At 43.8% G+C, this 17,462-nt stretch overlaps 1 protein-coding gene and 1 pseudogene across 1 annotated transcript; one reads left to right on the plus strand and one right to left on the minus strand.

Moving 5' to 3' along the window:
* Positions 1–443: 443 nt before the first annotated feature.
* Positions 444–16,682, minus strand: DUXA (double homeobox A). The gene is made up of 5 exons (XM_086688685.1): positions 16,658–16,682; positions 6,816–6,970; positions 6,220–6,322; positions 5,652–5,797; positions 444–545 (listed from the first exon to the last, which is right to left on the minus strand). The coding sequence occupies exons 1-5, from the start codon at positions 16,680–16,682 to the stop codon at positions 444–446; spliced, it is 531 nt and encodes a 176-aa protein (XP_086544811.1).
* Positions 3,424–4,109, plus strand: LOC112850954 (proline-rich protein 3 pseudogene; annotated as a pseudogene).
* Positions 16,683–17,462: the final 780 nt, after the last annotated feature.

Raw genomic sequence — 17,462 nt, forward strand, 5'->3', positions numbered from 1 at the left:
GTACCGGGAAGACATCAATTAAAAAGAGAGAGAGAGAGAGAGAATATGAATTTTGTTCGAGTAGTCTTCATGCCCAGCACAGAACCCAATGTGGGGCTTGAACTCATGACCCTGAGATCAAGACCTGAGCTGAGTTCAAGAGTTGGAGGCTCAATTGAGCAACTCAGACACCCCCCCCAAAATTCACATTCTAATGGGGTTTATGGGCTCCAGCTAGAAAGTGGCCAGTGGAATTCTTTTGGGGGACCACTGACTTGGGAAGAGTCTTCAGGAACTATAACTAATCCCCTTACTCCATGGAGCCTGATAAGGCACTTGAGTAGGAGGTATCCCAAGAGATGGTTGGAGTTGACTCCATCATGTGGAAGGACTGGGCACTCAGTAGGCTCTGCTCTGTGAGCCAACATGAGAACAACAGAGTGATTACCTTGAACTCTCTCATCTCAGAGATCCTGTTCCTGGTCTTGTCTCTGTTCTAAGTCTCCATCATCAGGTTCTCTTTTTCTCTGGGCATGGAATCTGGATCTCCGATTTTGAAACCAAATCTAAGTGGGTAAAACATCAAGAATTAGGGGCGCCTGGGTGGCGCAGTCGGTTAAGCGTCCGACTTCAGCCAGGTCACGATCTCGCGGTCCCCGAGTTCGAGCCCCGCGTCAGGCTCTGGGCTGATGGCTCAGAGCCTGGAGCCTGTTTCCGATTCTGTGTCTCCCTCTCTCTCTGCCCCTCCCCCGTTCATGCTCTGTCTCTCTCTGTCCCAAAAATAAATAAACGTTGAAAAAAAAAATTAAAAAAAAAAAACATCAAGAATTAATTCAATCAAATGATGTCATGCAAGCTTCACCATTGCTTTCACAAGACAAAAGGAAGAGAGAGGGGGTTGGTTCTAGACCTAATTCCAAAATCACCAGCCTTCCATATGACAGCTAGGACGGTCTATCAAGTCTGAAGATAAAGCCCAAAATTCAGAACCTCACACCTAGTGTCTTCATGATGGGTTTCATATCCTTAAGTCCCCACGGTCGCCTCATTACCAGTGCTGGTTTTCCCTAAAGTGCCATGCCTATACTGACACTCTTCCCTCTGCCTGGAATTCTTTTCCCATCTTTCTTTTCCTTCCTCTTCAAAATGCTTATGTTTCTTCCATGACCGAGGATAGTATATTGTCTGTCTAGGGAGGTATTTTTCATCCCACAAGACATAATTGTTACCCCTTGCCTCTGCCCATAAGTTACACACATACATGCACATTATATATATATATATATATATATATATATATATATATATATATCTCAAGTATATGTATATATTATTTATAATAACATAACTTTAGAAAAACGTATATGTATTTATATACTACGTGCACACACACACACACACACACACACACACACTCACATTCCACAACTACTACGTTTGGTTTTCACAGAGGTTGCAAATAGAATAGGCACAGATCTGGAGTCCAAAAACCAGGCTTTGGAAAAGTCACGTAATACCATGAAAACTTTCATGTCCTTCCTGAAGGTATAGACCACTCTGCAGGTGAATGATTGTTTTGGAGGAACTGCACATATGCAACCCTGTGTTCGGTTTCTACACCTGAATCATAAATTTTCTCCATCTGCCTTGTTTGTGGTACCTATGAGAACCAGTGCCCTGTTGATAAAGTCATTCAGAGATTTCTCATTATTTCTGCACCTACCAAGATATATTTTTTATAAATGTTTATTTTGAGAGAGAGAGAGCAGGGGAAGGGCAGAAAGAGAGGGAGAGAGAAAATCCTAAGCAGGCGCCCCTCTGTCAGTGCAGAGCCCTACACGGGGCTTGATCTCACAAACCACGAGATCATGACCTGAGCCAAAATCAAGAGTCGGACACTTAGCCGACTGAGGCACCCAGGTGCCCCACAATATCTTGAATTTAAGGAAAAATATATTCGGCTTTGAATTCTGAGGAGAAAACTCGCCCAAAGAATATTGGAATGGCTACATTAGGACAAGATTAACTTCGTACTTCATCACCAGCTTCTGTTTTCTTCTCTCCCAACTCACATGCTCCTTCAGAATCACACCAAACCATTTACTCAAAAAAATCAGTCTTCCATTTCTATCCATCTTCTCCATAGAATCTCCCAACCCTCACCGAGGCACATCCTCCTCTAGAACCCAATCCTCCTGCTGGATAACAGCAAGATTAGCCATCCATCCAAGCTAGACCCACCACGTCTTCCTCGTTATCTCATCTCTTTCCCTCTCCACGCCCACCCCTGTCCTCCACACCCCATCTATGCATTGCTATCAGTCTGTGTCCGTGCTGTTTCTCACACCGCACTCATTTCCATGTCTCAGCCTCCTTGACTTTTCACTGATTGTCAAACTTACTTCCTGTTTCCATAGTGGAGTCCATTCTTCACTGGAGGAAGAGGAGCTATTTCAAACTGTAACTAGAGCATGCTTTCTCCTCTGTCTTAATTCTTTCAGCATGTCTCTACCACACAAAGGATAAAATATAAACTCTTATAGCAAGTATTTCCAAGTGTCTAATCCACTTCAAGACTTTTGAGCTCTGTTCAGCATACAGGGGTTAATCAGAGATGGGCCCCCATCACAGCTCACAGGCTAATGGAAGATGGTGTCCACAAAACCTGAACACAACAGCTTAATCAACTGGTCACAATTGGTCTAGACTTGAGGCCTCCTTAAGTATATTTATGTCACCCTAGTTCACCAGCCCATAGACAATTCACAATGTTCTGGAAGCCACAGGACTGCTGCTAGGAATCCAGTCTACCAAAACTGCTGCCCTTATTAACCCCCTCTCTTCTGGTCTTCCCCCATGGGATCTCTCTCTGCTTTGCAAGCCCCAGATCAAGTTTTCCTCTGTGAAACCGTTTCTGACCAAACACAAACACATTGTTTGCTCCTATTTGTCTAGGAGGTAAATTTGTGTGACATTTAATCATACTATTGGAATTATCAGATTACTGGAAAGAACACTGTTTTTTTTTTAGTATTTATTTATTTTGAGAGAGAAAGAGAATGAGTGGGGGAGGGGCAGAGGGAGAGAGAGAATCCCAAGCAGGTTCCTTGCTGTCAGCACAGAGTCAACCTGGGCTCGATCTCATGACCCAAGGCAAAATCAAGACTCAGATGCTTAACTGACTGAGCCACCCAGGCACCCAAGGAGCACTGGTCTAAATACACACACAGAGCACACCACTCTGACAGAATTCTATTCCATCTGGATCCTACATTTCTCTGAGTTAAATGTTAAATCTCTAAATTAGACATAATAATTCCAACCTCATGAGATAATTAGAAAGGCTGAAAACTGTGATAGATGTAAAGACTTTAGGCAAATGCCTGGCTCATATTGCATGTAAAGAAACATTCCTTCCTTCATTCAACAAATTATTACTCCTTGTGTCAGGCACTATTCAGAAGACAAAGAGTAGAAAACAATCCCTTCCTCAGTCACTGCTCTCCAAATCCCACCGCAGCCATTGCCGCCATAATGCCAAAGCGCAAGATGCAGAATCCCAAGCAACAGCTCCCCCTGCCAGAGCAGGAGGAAAGAGACCAGAAATGAGAAGGATGGGAGTCCCATTAGACCACCTGGCCTTCTGGCCAATGGAAAGCTTGATGACCCCAATCAGCTCTTCATGGAGGTCCTCCAGAATCAAGAAGACCAATGACTCCACAATGCTGAGTCTCCCACCTCCTCCCCTGGGCAGAGGCCCAATTCGGGGAGGCCCAGGCCCCAGATGAGGCCCAAATAGTTGTGCCTCCCCATGGGAGAGGGCATGGGCAATGCTGAACCCTGTTCTCCCAGACCAGGCCATGGGAGTCCCTCCAGGGGAGGCTTCCAACAAAGAGCAGAGAAACTCTTGAAGCTCAGAAGCTGGTCTCTTATCAAGAATACCTCCCTGCCCAAGGATGGACTCCAGGTTATGGGGAGACAAATCCAACTGTCCTGTATGCAGACACTTTGCCAAAAAGGGCCAGTGTCAATATGAGGACCTCTGTGTCTTCTATCACCCAGGTATCAACAGACCACCCTGTGAGACTGTATCTTCCCATCCAGGCGGGGAGGAGCCTCCTGTGACCTGAAGGCCACATAGTCCCCTGTGGCTCTGTGATGGCTACTTTGAAGCTGTTCCACCCACCACCCTCAGTCAGGGACACCCACCCCCCCTTTTGGTCCAGAGTTGTGTGTCATCACTGGTGCCCAGTATGTGGCCTTTCTTCTGATCCAGCCTCCAGAGACTCATGTTCAGGACCCCATCTTTGTTCCCTTCATCTGCCTCCTGGGTCCTCGTCCCCTGTGCCAGCTGGCTGCTATACAGGAAACCTCTTTGGTGCTGTTGCTTGGGCACCTGTCCACCCAGCCCCCAGTACTGCCCTCAATTCCCTGGAGCAGTTTCCTGTCATTCCCTCCTTCCAGCTGCTTGTTTTAAGTCCTTTTTACGTGACACCCTCTGCCCCTAGTGTTGCCAGCAGCTCTGCGAAATTCACCAGGTTGTGTGACCTGGGGTCAAGTCTGAATGATAGGTGGAGTTACCCCTGAAAGGCCATTCTCCTTGCTTTTGGATTTTGTAGTTTCTGTGTGTCAGCAGCATGATCCCCACCACTCTGGTCTGTGATCCCTGTGCTTATGAAACTGTGCATCCCTTTGTAGCCTTTTTCAATGTGGTTGGTCTCTTTTTGATGTCCTAATGCTAGAGTTGAGCTTTTCTGCCAAAATGAGTGAGGCTCTTGGTGACCTCTAGACTTCCTGTAACCTCCCAACATGGGAGAATTGTAGAACTTTCCACAAGACTGCCTCCCTGGTCCTCCCCATTCTTCTCCTGGTGTCAGTTCTACTGGGTTTGACAAGATTTTGAGGTGTTCTCTAAAGCCTCTGGTGGGCTACCCTATTCTCCTGTCCAGCCCACTTTACTTAGACTAAGTCACTCCAAGGCCACCAGACTTTTTGACTGAATTCTGTGACTATCCACCCAGCCAACCTTAGGATGGAACCTGGACAGTACTGTTGCCTTCTTCCAACCTTCTTCCCTGACATCCCTGGCACTGGTTGCTTTCTGTGAAAATAACAGCAGACAGGTTCGGTTTTCAACCTGTCCTGAGGAAATGCATCAGGAGTGTGGGCAAGAAGGAGGGAAGAGGGCCATTGCAGAACTGAGAAAGAATTATTTAAAATATTTTTAATATTAGTAATAAATGCAGTGAAAATAAAGAAAGAAAGAAAACAAAAAATAAAACACTGGTTACAGCAAGAAAGAACTGAAGGGGGTGAGATAGCTGGCCCTAGGGCAACCAGATGGAGGGGCACCTGGGTGGCTCAGGTGGTTACGCGTCTGACTCTTGGTTTCAGCTCAGGTCATGATCTCATGGTTTGTGGGATCAAGGCCCACATCAGGCTCTGTGCTGTCTGCAGGGGGCCTGCTTGGGATTCTCTCTCCCTCTCTCTCTGCCTCTCCTCTACTCGTGTTCACTCTCTCTCTAAATAAACAAGCCTCAAGGACCTACTAGATGGAGAGAATAGCTCATGAGAGGCCCTGGGGTGGTAATGTGCCTCACATGTCCATCCACAGCGCTCCCCATCTCCTAAATCTCCATCCTAGGAGATGGGGCAAATTCTTTATCACTTACTTGGACTCTTGACTCGGGAACACCAATTTCTTTAGCAAGTTGCTCTCTGGAATCAAAGCCAGGATAAGGATTGTTTGAAAATGCCTCAATGAGGGCATGTAATTGCAAGGACGTATAGTTGGTACGACTCCGTCTGTCTTCTCTACCTAGGATAGGTGTAAGACTGAGGGTCATGAAACATTTCAGAGGTCAGTTGACATATTCCCAAACAAGGAACCCAAACCTGTCCTACACTGTCTCCATCTAATACATTGCATCTCCTTAAGAGGGCCTTTCCCTGGCTTATTCCAGGCAGAAGGTTCTAGAAGAGACACAGTATATGGCTAGGTTGCTGGTTCTTTCCAGTGGAAAGAAGGTAAGCAGAGCAAAGTCTCAAAAGGTCCGTGAACCATGCAGGAAAGAATTTCCAGGGGCCATATTGGACCCATTGCTACCAGAAGACCTTGAACAGGAGGCCCTGAGAGAAAGAACATTCCTCTCCCACTCAGAGTAGTAGTTAGCTCCAGGTAGAGAGGACCTTGTGTACCCAAGAAGCTCTGTTGTGAAAGGACTGGAACAGACTATTTACTTTGAATCTCCTCTTCAAGGTGATCTTGGTCTTGGCTTGATTTTAAGTCCTCATCGGGTTCTGATTTATTCTGGTGCCTAGCTCTTCGATTCTGAAACCAAATCTTGAGTGAGGAAAAGAAAATGAGAGAATTAAGTATGTCTAGGTCATCTCACCCTATTACTGCCTGTCTTCAAAGGGTGTGATTCTTATAGGTCTAAGCTCAGTACTGTTACAGATACCTGTCACATCCGACTAAGTCTTAGGTCAAGGTTTGGCATTTAGCATCTTCACAATCTGTTCCCAACATGACTATAGTAATCTTTTTAAGTTAATAAATAGATGCTGCAATTATTATGCATTTATCAGCCAGCTCAAGTATTTCCTCTTCTCTGAAGAAGTACCTGCACATGTCGTTGCCACTCCTAGACACTCTTTCACCCTCAGTACTCACATTTGTGAAGTGAGACAAAGAGCAGCATCCTTGTGACTTCACTCTGGGTGTCAAGTTACTTCACGCAAAGCCCTTAGCACACTGGCACATAATGTGCTCGATTAACAGTTTCCTTGCCTCCTTGTCTACTCTTAGTCTTGGAGATACAGAATTTGTAACTTACCTGGATTCGAGACTCTTCAGTATTGACTTCTAAAGCAAGTTTTTGTTTGGTAGCATAACCTGGGTAAGGGTTTTTATCAAATGCTTTGATGAGGATTTTCAATTGATCTTGTGTGAATTTGGTGCGGCTGCGTCTGTGATTCACTGGTGTGGTCTCTGTGGAAAGATTAAGAAAGACGAAGCATTTAATAGGCCAGCTTATAAATTTCAAACTTCAGGCTCAAGCTAGTGTTTGATTTCCTCTTTTCCTTTGTAATCCACCAGAACCCAGTAGGAAAGAACTCTGACACAATTATAAAGCCCTTAAATACACAAGGGTGATTCTTTTTTTTTTTTTAACGTTTATTTATTTTTGAGACAGAGAGAAACAGAGCATGAACAGGGGAGGGTCAGAGAGAGAGGAAGACACACAATCTGAAACAGGCTCCAGGTTCTGAGCTATCAGCACAGAGCCTGACATGGGGCTCAAACTCATGGACCGCGAGATCATGACCTGAGCCGAAGTTGGACGCTTAACCGACTGAGCCACACAGGTGCCCCACACAAGGGTGATTCTTGAACTTCTCTATTTGATCTGAATGCCATGACTGGGAGTCAAGGTCTTCTATTTTTCAAAAACCATGAAAAATTGATGTGTTCTGTTCATATGGATTAAGAAGAATGAGTCAAGAAAAGGCATGTAATAGGTCATTACAATCATGAATACTCGAAACGATAGAAATGAAGAGCAAATGAAGTACCATTAAGTCCCTTTCAGTTTTTCTGGTTTAATTTCTGGGTAAAATCCATTGCCCTCAATAACAGATAAACAGGATCACTTTCCAAAATGTTTTTAAAAACAATATAGGGAGGATCATTTGGTTCTTATAGTGACACACAGAAGAATGAACCTGGACCACTTTCTTACACCATACACAAAAATACTCGAAGTGGATGAAAGACCTAAACATAAGACAGGAAACCATCAAAATCCTAGAGGAGAAAACAGGCAATAACCTCTTTGATCTTGGCTGCAGCAACTTCTTACTAGACATGTCTCCGGAGGCAAGGGAAACAAAAGCAAGAATGAACTATTGGGACCTCATTAAAATAAATAAGTGTCTGCACAACGAAGGAAACAATCAACAAAACTAAAAGGCAACCGACAGAATGGGAGAAGATATTTGCAAGTAACATATCAGATAAAGGGTTAGTATCCAAAATCTATAAAGAACTTATCAAACTCAACACCCAACAGACAAATAATCCAGTGAAGAAATGGGCAAAAGACATGAATAGATACTTTTCCAAAGAAGACATCCAGATGGCCAACAGACACATGAAAAGATGCTCAGCATCACTCATCAGGGAAATACAAATCAAAACCACATTGAGATACTGCCTCACACAGGTCAGAGTGACTAAAATTAACAACTAAGGGAACAACAAGACTCAAAAAAGTCAAACTCCACATTTATGCAAAAAAAAAAAAAAAAAATCCAGTCAAAACTCTTAACTACGGCAAAATAAAGAATTCATTGAGATTCCCAGACCACAGGGATGCTTTTTTTTCTTTGATCCTTGAATGTTTGTCCCTCCTACAAGTTTAAATCTTCATTTGCATATCAGTCTACTACCTCCTGGTCTGTTGTACTTCATTGAAAGAAGGCTAAAATTTTATTTATTTATTTATTTATTTATTTATTTATTTATTTTATAATTTTTTGTATTTTTTTAATGTTTATTTTTCAGAGAGAGAAAGAGAGAGTGTGTGCATGTGCCTGAGCAGCACAGGGACAGAGAGACAGAGACAGAGGATCTAAAGCGGGCTCTGTGCTGACAGCAGCAAGCCCGATGCGAGGCTCAAACTCACGAACTGTGAGATTATGACCTGAGCCAAAGCCAGAAGCTTGACTGACTGAGCCACCCAGGTGTCCCTAGAGTTCTAAATTTTTTTAAGTAATCTCTACACCCAACTTGGAGGCCAGCTTACAACCCTGAGGTCAAGAGTCACATAATCTACCAACTGAGAGAGCCAGGCACCCTGAAAGGAGAAGGTTAACTTTACTATCTTTCTCAAGTCCTCTTGAATCTTACCATGTTGATCAGGCCCTCACCAATATTTTTGACCTAGTCACATATAATGACTTCCTTGGCCTTATACCTTGGAATAAATGTGTCCCTCCAGCCACTACCACCAACTTTCTGTCCCACAACCAGGCCAACTTCCTTCTACTCCAGAACTTGGTACTTGTTCTTCTCTTCCTGCGATGCCCTTCATGTGATGAGGGACTAGATTGCTCCTTTATGACAGGTTCCAGCTTGAGCACCTCCTTCTCAGAGTCCTTCCCTGACCCTCCAGTCTAAGGCCCACATTCTGTGCTCCAAATAGTCATGACTGAATTTTTCTGATGGCAAAGTAATCTTCTCTGAGGTTGGCCTTAGGTTAAAAAGCTCTCACAGGACCCTACCCATCTTATACCTTCAAGTAGGTTCTTCTCTGTGCACAGATCCTTGACTGTATACATTCTTAAAAGGAAAAATCCTTTACAGTAAAAAGCTCAAAGGAAAGCTTAAGCCCTGAAGTAGATATAGAGGAACTTCTAACTAACCCAGATCAACTCCCTAGGGAATGGGGGGCAGGGATAAGCAAATTAGGGCCTCCTGCCTAATTCCTACACTGACAGGTAGAGGGTGGGCAGGGAGGAACAGGAGATGAAGAGCTAAAGTAAGATGAAGGATAAGAAAGGAGGAAAGCAAAGAGAAAAATCTGAGGAAGATCTCTTTTATCAACCTAGGAGCATGTTATAGCCCAATAAGCTAACGGTTCCTAGAGATCAGTATCAAGATGGTTCATCTCTGACTCTGGGGGGCACAAAGCTCCAGACCGTTACAGCTTGGTAATTCCCTTCCTGAGTCTCTATCCTAGAGGAACGGACACGTGTACGTCTGGGTAACACACATGGATATTCACTGCCATTTCGTTGGTAGTAGTGAACATTCTGTGTATTAACAGGGAATTGCATTTCCAAACAAAAATACCAACAGGATATTTGAAGTAAACCTTATTTTAGGATGTTCAGATTTACAGAGAAGTTACAAAGCTGGTATGAGGAGTTCCCATATCTTCCATTCCCAGTTTCCCCTATTATTCATTGTACTTTTTTCTAGGTAATCTCTACACCCAATGTGGGGCTCGAGCTCATGACCCAGAGATCAGGAATCACATGTTTGGGGCACCTCAGTGGCTCAGTCAGTTAAGCATCCACCTTTCAGCTCAGGTCATGATCTCACAGTTGCTGAATTCGAGCCCCACATCAGGCTCTGCACAGACAGTGTAGAACCTGCTTAGGATTCTATCTTTTTCCCACTCTCTGCCCCTCCCCACTTGTGCTCTCTCTCTCTCTCTCTCTCTCTCTCTCTCAAAATAAATAAGCTTAAAAAAAAAAAAAAGAGCCACATACTCAGGGCGCCTGGGTGGCTCAGCTGGTTGAGCGTTGTACTCTTGATTTCAGTTCAGGTCATGATCATAGGGTCATGGGATTGAGCCCTACAGAGGGCTCCGTGCCCCCGCCAAGGGGGAGTGGGGCATGGAGCACGGAGCCTGCTTAAGATTGCTCAATCTCTCACTTTCTCTATCCCTCAGCCCCTCTCCCCAGTTCTCAGAAAAAAAAAAGTCACATGCTCTCCCAACTGAGCCAACTAGGTACCCCTCCCCCTATTATTAACATATTACCACAGTATATTTCTCACAATGAAGGAATTGATACTGTTGCATTGTTGGTAAGTAAAGTCCATACTTTATTCATATTTTCCAAGTTTTTATCTAAAAGTTTTTATCTAGTATCCTTTTTCTGTTCTCAGATGCTATCTAAGGTACCATGTTACAATGGGTCCTCAGATCTCCTTAGGCTCCCTTTGGCCCTGACAGTTTCTTAGACTTTAGTTTTTCATGATATAGACAGTTCTAAGGAGTACTGAACAAGCGTTTTGTAGAACTTCATTGGAGTTTATCTGATGTTTTTCTCATGATGAGAATATGGCTGTTTTCTGAGAAGAGACCAAACAGGATTTTGAGGGCCACCTAAAACATACAGGGAGAATACAAGCCCACAAAGTAGATTATACATTTTGTTTAAAAAGGATAAAGATGATGCATTTAATTATCCAGATAAAATAGAGTAGCAAAAGCTTTTTCTTACAGTACTCATGCAGAAACAGACCAGTAGACAAATGGAACCCAACAGAAAGCCGAGGAACAGAAAGCCTGTTCTATATAGAACTTGGGACAGCCAGAGCTTCCAAAATCAGTGGGAAAGGGTAGTGTTGGGTAAAGAAAATGGCTTGCTGTATGAAGAAAAATGAAGTTGAGTCATGATACACAGTATATTTCAAAATGCCAAATTAAAGACCTGTGAAATGTAAAAGTAAATGGAAAATCATGTACGAAAGAATCCGTGTCACATTGAGATAGAAAAGAGTTAAATAAGCTATTTAATCTTCCCAAAACACAATGGGAAAAATTTCTGGAACCAAAGACATAACTGAAAACTGCAGTTCAAAAGTTAGAAAATCAGATAAAGTCAGATGCTTGCAATGATGGGGGTGGGGTGGGGAGATGGAAACCCTTCTGGAGAGCTGGTTGGAATGTACTTTATTCTAGATAGTGGGTGGGGCAATTGGGCTATGCTTGTTTAAATTATGTGCAGTAATTGTAATGCCATCATTTATTTCCCACTCAAATCTCCATGACATATTTTTCAGAATGCTGTTCATGTTAACAGTTGGAGCAACCTAAATGCCCATGGCTACACGAATGGGTAAGTAAAATGTGCTAATATCCCCGTGATGGAATTTTATGCCTTAAGACCAAAATAATGAGAAAAAAAAAATGACAAGGGAAACAAGATCGATAGGTCTCAAAGGCACAGAATTAAGTCAAGAAAGGAAGGCACAAAATGGAGTTTATACAGAGCAATAATATTTCTATGTAGCAATTATGTATATACCTACATAGGTGTACACATAAATTAAATCAAATTGTACACTTGTGATTTGCATTTTACCATATGCAGTTGTACTTCAATAAAAAGCTGGAGAGAATCAAGTGATTCCAGTAAAGATCAACTAATCTAAATAAGTTACGTTCCACAAAAACAATGTTGTGTATTTGTGAAGGATACACACATATCACAAGACACCTATCTCTAAATGGCATGAAATGCACTGGATGGAACAGATGGACGGCTGTGCACGGGGAGGGGAAGCAAGTGTGTGTTGCTGAGGAGCAGTAACCTATCAATTGTGCGTTACTAAGAAGACAAGAAAAAGAAAAAAAAAACTTGAAAATTATTGCACAATTTTTTTTCTTTAGAAAGTATTCTAGATCACTAAATCCCAGTGTTTTTGGCTTCAGGACCCATTTGCACTTTTAAAACTGAATATCCAAAGACCATTTGTTTTACCTTATTAAAAATTAAAAGTGTGGGGCGCCCGGGTGGCTCAGTTGGTTGAGCGTCCGACTTCGGCTCAGGTCATGATCTGAAGGTATGTGAGTTCGAGCCCCAGGTCGGGCTCTGTGCTGACAGCTCGGAGCCTGGAGCCTGTTTCAGATTCTGTGTCTCCCTCTCTCTCTGACCCTCCCCCGTTCATGCTCTGTCTCTCTCTGTCTCAAAAATAAATAATAAAACATTTAAAAAATTTTTTAAAAAATTAAAAGTGAGAATATTGGTTAATCCATTTTATTTAAATTTTTTTGTTTATTTATTTTTGAGAGCGAGAGATAGAGTGTGAGCAGGGGAGGGGCAGAGAGAGAGGGAGACACAGATTCTGAAACAGGCTCCAGGCTCTGAGCTGAGCTGTCAGCACAGAGCCTGACATGGGGCTCAAACCCACAAACCCCAAGATCATGACCTGAGCTGAAGTCAGATGCTTAACCGACTGAGCCACCCAGGCACCCCTTGATTAATCCATTTTCTTTTTTTTTTTTATTTTTTTTAATGTTTATTTATTTTTGAGACAGAGAGAGACAGAGCATGAACAGGGGAGGGGCAGAGAGAGGGAGACACAGGATCTGAAATGGGCTCCAGGCTCTGAGCTGTCAGCACAGAGCCCGACGCGGGGCTCGAACTCACAGACCGTGAGATCATGACCTGAGCCGAAGTCGGATGCTTAACCGACTGAGCCACCCAGGCACCCCTTGATTAATCCATTTTCAAATGTCAACAAACCCATTACATTTTAACAAAAATAACATTTTTATTAAAAAATTGTCACCTTGGAATATAAATGATCACTGAGGTAAGTGACATTGCTTTACATTTATGGAAATTACTTTGATGTCCATACTTAGCCACATAGAAGAGAGCTGGATTCTTATAGCTGCATCTGATCTCTTGTGATATGTTCTTTTGAGCTCAATCATGAGCATATACAGCCTCAGACAGGTGTATATAATTGGGCACAGAGTTGTACTTTAATAGCCTTTCAGATAATTAAAACTCCACCAAATTAAAAACCCGCTATAACAAGTGGCATAAACTTTCTTAGATATTAGCTGCCACGAGGAGTCTGAAACCATTTCAGTGAACTGTGTTGTATGCTGTATTATACTAAGATACACATGTCAACTGGATTTTTTTTTTAATTTTTTTTTCAACGTTTATTTATTTTTGGGACAGAGAGAGACAGAGCATGAACGGGGGAGGGGCAGACAGAGAGGGAGACACAGAATCGGAAACAGGCTCCAGGCTCTGAGCCATCAGCCCAGAGCCCGACGCGGGGCTCGAACTCACGGACCGCGAGATCGTGACCTGGCTGAAGTCGGACGCTTAACCGACTGCGCCACCCAGGCGCCCCTGTCAACTGGATTTTTTAAACTTTTTAAAAAATGTTCATTTCTTTTTGAGAGAGAGGGCAGCAGTGGGGGAGAGGCAGAGAAGAGACGGAGACAGAGAATCCGAAGGGGCTCTGTGCTAACAGCTCAGCTCAGAGCCTGGAGCCTGCTTCGGATTCTGTGCCTGCCTCCCTCTCTGCCCCTCCCCCACTTACGTGCGCGTGGGCTCTCTCTCTCAAAAATACATAAACATAAAAATTTCTTTTTAATTTTTTTAATTAATGTTTTTTATTTATATTTGAGACAGAGAGAGACAGAGTGTGAGGGAGGGAAAGGCAGAGAGAGAGGGAGACACAGAATCCGAAGCAGACTCCAGGCTCCGAGCCGACAGCACAGAGCCTGACACGGGGCTCGAACTCATGAACCGAGATCATGACCTGAGCCGAAGTCGATGCTTAACCGACTGAGCCACTTAGGCGCCCCTAAACATAAATTTTTTTTTTTTAAATAAAGGAGGAGGGAAAAGAAAGAATGCATGGGGTGAAGTCACAATTTTAAGCCAAGTAATTAGGGAAGACTTCACTTAGAAAATGACTTGATTCGGGGCTCCTGGGTGGCTCAGTCGGTGGCGCTTCGGACTCTTGGTTTTCGGTTCAGGTCACGTTCTTGCAGTTCGTGAGTTCCAGCCCTGCCTTGGGCTCTCTCTGTCAGCCTGTCAGCAGAGCCGGCTTTGGATCCACTGTCCCCCTCTCTCTGACCCACCCACCCCCACTTGCACTGTCTCAAAAATAAACAAAACATTGAAAATGTTGAAAGGAAGAAAACAAATGACTTAAGCAAAGCAAAGACTTGAAGCAAATGCGAGAGGGACCCATGCTGACATGTGGAGAACCACCTTGCAGGGACTGGGGATGGCAGTAGGAGCCTGCCTGGCCTGTTTAAGAGAGAGCAGAGGGCCACACAGTCTGGAACAAAGCAGAAACAGGTGAGGTCCTAGACCTTGGTGGCGGGGGTAGAACACAGATTGTATAGGGCCTTGCAGGGCCGTGTGGGGATGGACCAAGAAATGGTCAGATTCCTAAAATATTTTAAAGTTAAAATCAACAGAACTGCCAGGCTGATTAGATACAGGTCATGAGAGAAAAGTAGGTCAAGGATGTTCCCTAGAGTTTTTAGCATGAACAGCTGACATGTCCTCAGTGAGGATAAACTCTGTGGGGGAGAGTTTGGGTGTAAACATGGAGTCCAGTTTGGGACACGCTGAGTTTGGGACACTGGTTAGACAAGCAAGTGAGACCGATGAATCCCAAGTTCAAGAGTAAAGTTCAGTCTTGAGAAAGAAGTCCGGAAGTTTCTTTGATTCCAAAGATATTCTGATCTATGAAATTTCTCATGCCTCCCATTGTTTTTTTTTTTTTAAACAATTTTTTTAAATGTGTATTCATTTTTGAGCAGGGGAGAGGCAGAGAGAGAGGGAGACACAGAATCAGAAGCAGGCTCCAGGCTCTGAGCCGTCAGCACAGAGCCCGACACAGAGCTTGAACCCACGGACCGTGAGATCATGACCTGAGCCGAAGTCAGACACTTAACCGACTAAACCACCCAGGTGCCCCAATTTGTTGTTGTTGTTGTTTTTTAAGTTTATTTATTTATTTTGAGAGAGAAAGCGGGGCGCCTGGGTGGCTCAGTCGGTTAAGCGGCCGACTTCAGCTCAGGTCGTGATCTCGCGGTCCGTGAGTTCAAGCCCCGCGTCGGGCTCTGGGCTGACAGCTCAGAGCCCGGAGCCTGTTTCAGATTCTGTGTCTCCCTCTCTCTGACCCTCCCCCGTTCATGCTCTGTCTCTCTCTGTCTCAAAAATAAATAAACGTTAAAAAAAAATAAAAATAAAAAATAAAACAAGAGAGAGAAAGCACGCGGAGGAGGGGCAGAGAAGGAGAGTGAATCCCAAGCAGGCTCTGTACCAGCAGCTTGGAGCTCGATGTGGGGCTCAAACTCACTTACTGTGAGATCATGACCTGAGCTGAAATCAAGAATCAGATGCTTAACCAACTGAACCACTCAGGTGCCCCCCTCTTTTTTTTTTTTTACCACAGTTTCTTTAAATGTATCTCTCTCCCTCTCCTTCCTGAAGCAAAAATCTTCTGTTTTGTTTAATTCATGATTGCCTGTATCTTTCTGAAATTCCCAATGCACAATACACAGAAAACAGCATATTTTCATATCATATGAGAGAAAATTTTTCCCAATCCTAATACAGTTATTTTAAAATTTAGGGGCGCCTGGGTGGCGCAGTCGGTTAAGCGTCCGGCTTCAGCCAGGTCACGATCTCGCGGTCCGTGAGTTCGAGCCCCGCGTCAGGCTCTGGGCTGATGGCTCGGAGCCTGGAGCCTGTTTCTGATTCTGTGTCTCCCTCTCTCTCTGCCCCTCCACCGTTCATGCTCTGTCTCTCTCTGTCCCAAAAATAAATAAAAACGTTGAAAAAAATTTTTAAAAAAAAATAAAATTTAAAAATGGGGCTCAGTCAGTTAAGCATCTGACTCCTGATTTCGGCCCAGGTCATGATCTCACAATTAGTAAGATTGAACCCCAAGTTGGGCTCTGTGCTGGCAGCCTGAAGCCTGCTTGCGATTCTCTCTCCTCCACCCCCCTCTTAAAAATAAATAAACGTTAGGGGCGCCTGGGTGGCGCAGTCGGTTAAGCGTCCGACTTCAGCCAGGTCACGATCGCGCGGTCCGTGAGTTCGAGCCCCGCGTCGGGCTCTGGGCTGATGGCTCGGAGCCTGGAGCCTGTTTCCGATTCTGTGTCTCCCTCTCTCTCTGCCCCTCCCCCGTTCATGCTCTGTCTCTTTCTGTCCCAAAAATAAATAAAAACGTTGAAAAAAAATTTTTTTTTTAAATAAATAAACGTTAAAAAAAAAAAAAAGGTTTAAGATGGAACTCCCACAAGTTGTGGCAAGCCCGTAAGTTTGTAGTCAATTTCCTCCCAAACCAACGAAACAGAAACCTCAGTCAGGTGTGCGGGGAACTTACTGTTTGGAGAATTATCTTGAGCCATGTTGGTGGAGTCCGAGGTCTTAGGGTTAATTCGGGAAACAGTCTGCCTCAAGGACGGTTTTATATCATCAGCCTGGATGGCCCCACCTGTTTGTTCAATCTTTCGTGCTTCTGAAGTTTTATCTTTACCAATTGCATCACTTCTTACAAACAGACCCTCCTAATCTAGGAAGGGCTAGATAAGCCGCCCATTCTTCCATTGATAGATTTAATAATTTCTACTAATCTCTACCGCAAAACCATCACAAGAGCACTTCTGAGTGCTACTGTATTCACACATCTTCTTGTTTTCAGTGTTTTTTCTATACCTATGTATTTTTTTAACTGCTTTTTTTTTTTAATGCTCTACACTTATCTTTGGAAGTGGTGACCTTTACTTATACTAAAAGGGTTCTTGGGAAGCACCTGGCTGGCTCAGTCGGTAGAGCGTGCGACTCTTCGGTGTTGTGAGTTCAAGCCCCATGTTGGGCGTAGAGCTTACTTTAAACAACAAACAAACAAAAACAAACAAAAATCAAAAGAGTTCTTTTTTTTCAATGTTTTTTTTTAATTTTTTTCAACGTTTTTTATTTATTTTTGGGACAGAGAGAGACAGAGCATGAACGGGGGAGGGGCAGACAGAGAGGGAGACACAGAATCTGAAACAGGCTCCAGGCTCTGAGCCATCAGCCCAGAGCCTGACGCGGGGCTCGAACTCACGGACCGCGCGATCGTGACCTGGCTGAAGTCGGATGCTTAACCGACTGCGCCACCCAGGAGCCCCCAAAAGAATTCTTTTTAA

The sequence above is a fragment of the Puma concolor genome, chromosome E2 (assembly GCF_028749965.1).
Source record: "Puma concolor isolate L17-30 chromosome E2, mPumCon1.1.hap2, whole genome shotgun sequence".
NCBI classification, from domain to species: Eukaryota; Metazoa; Chordata; class Mammalia; order Carnivora; family Felidae; genus Puma; species Puma concolor.

Excerpts from the sequence above, each read along its gene's own strand:
- DUXA (XM_086688685.1), bottom strand. The coding sequence starts at position 16,682 with ATGGCTCAAGATAATTCTCCAAACA. Across the intron at positions 6,971-16,657 it reads TCAAGATAATTCTCCAAACA|AGACCACACCAGTGAATCAC; the intron begins GTAAGTTCCCCG and ends ATCTTTCCACAG. Across the intron at positions 6,323-6,815 it reads CTGAAGAGTCTCGAATCCAG|ATTTGGTTTCAGAATCGAAG; the intron begins GTAAGTTACAAA and ends TCCTCACTCAAG.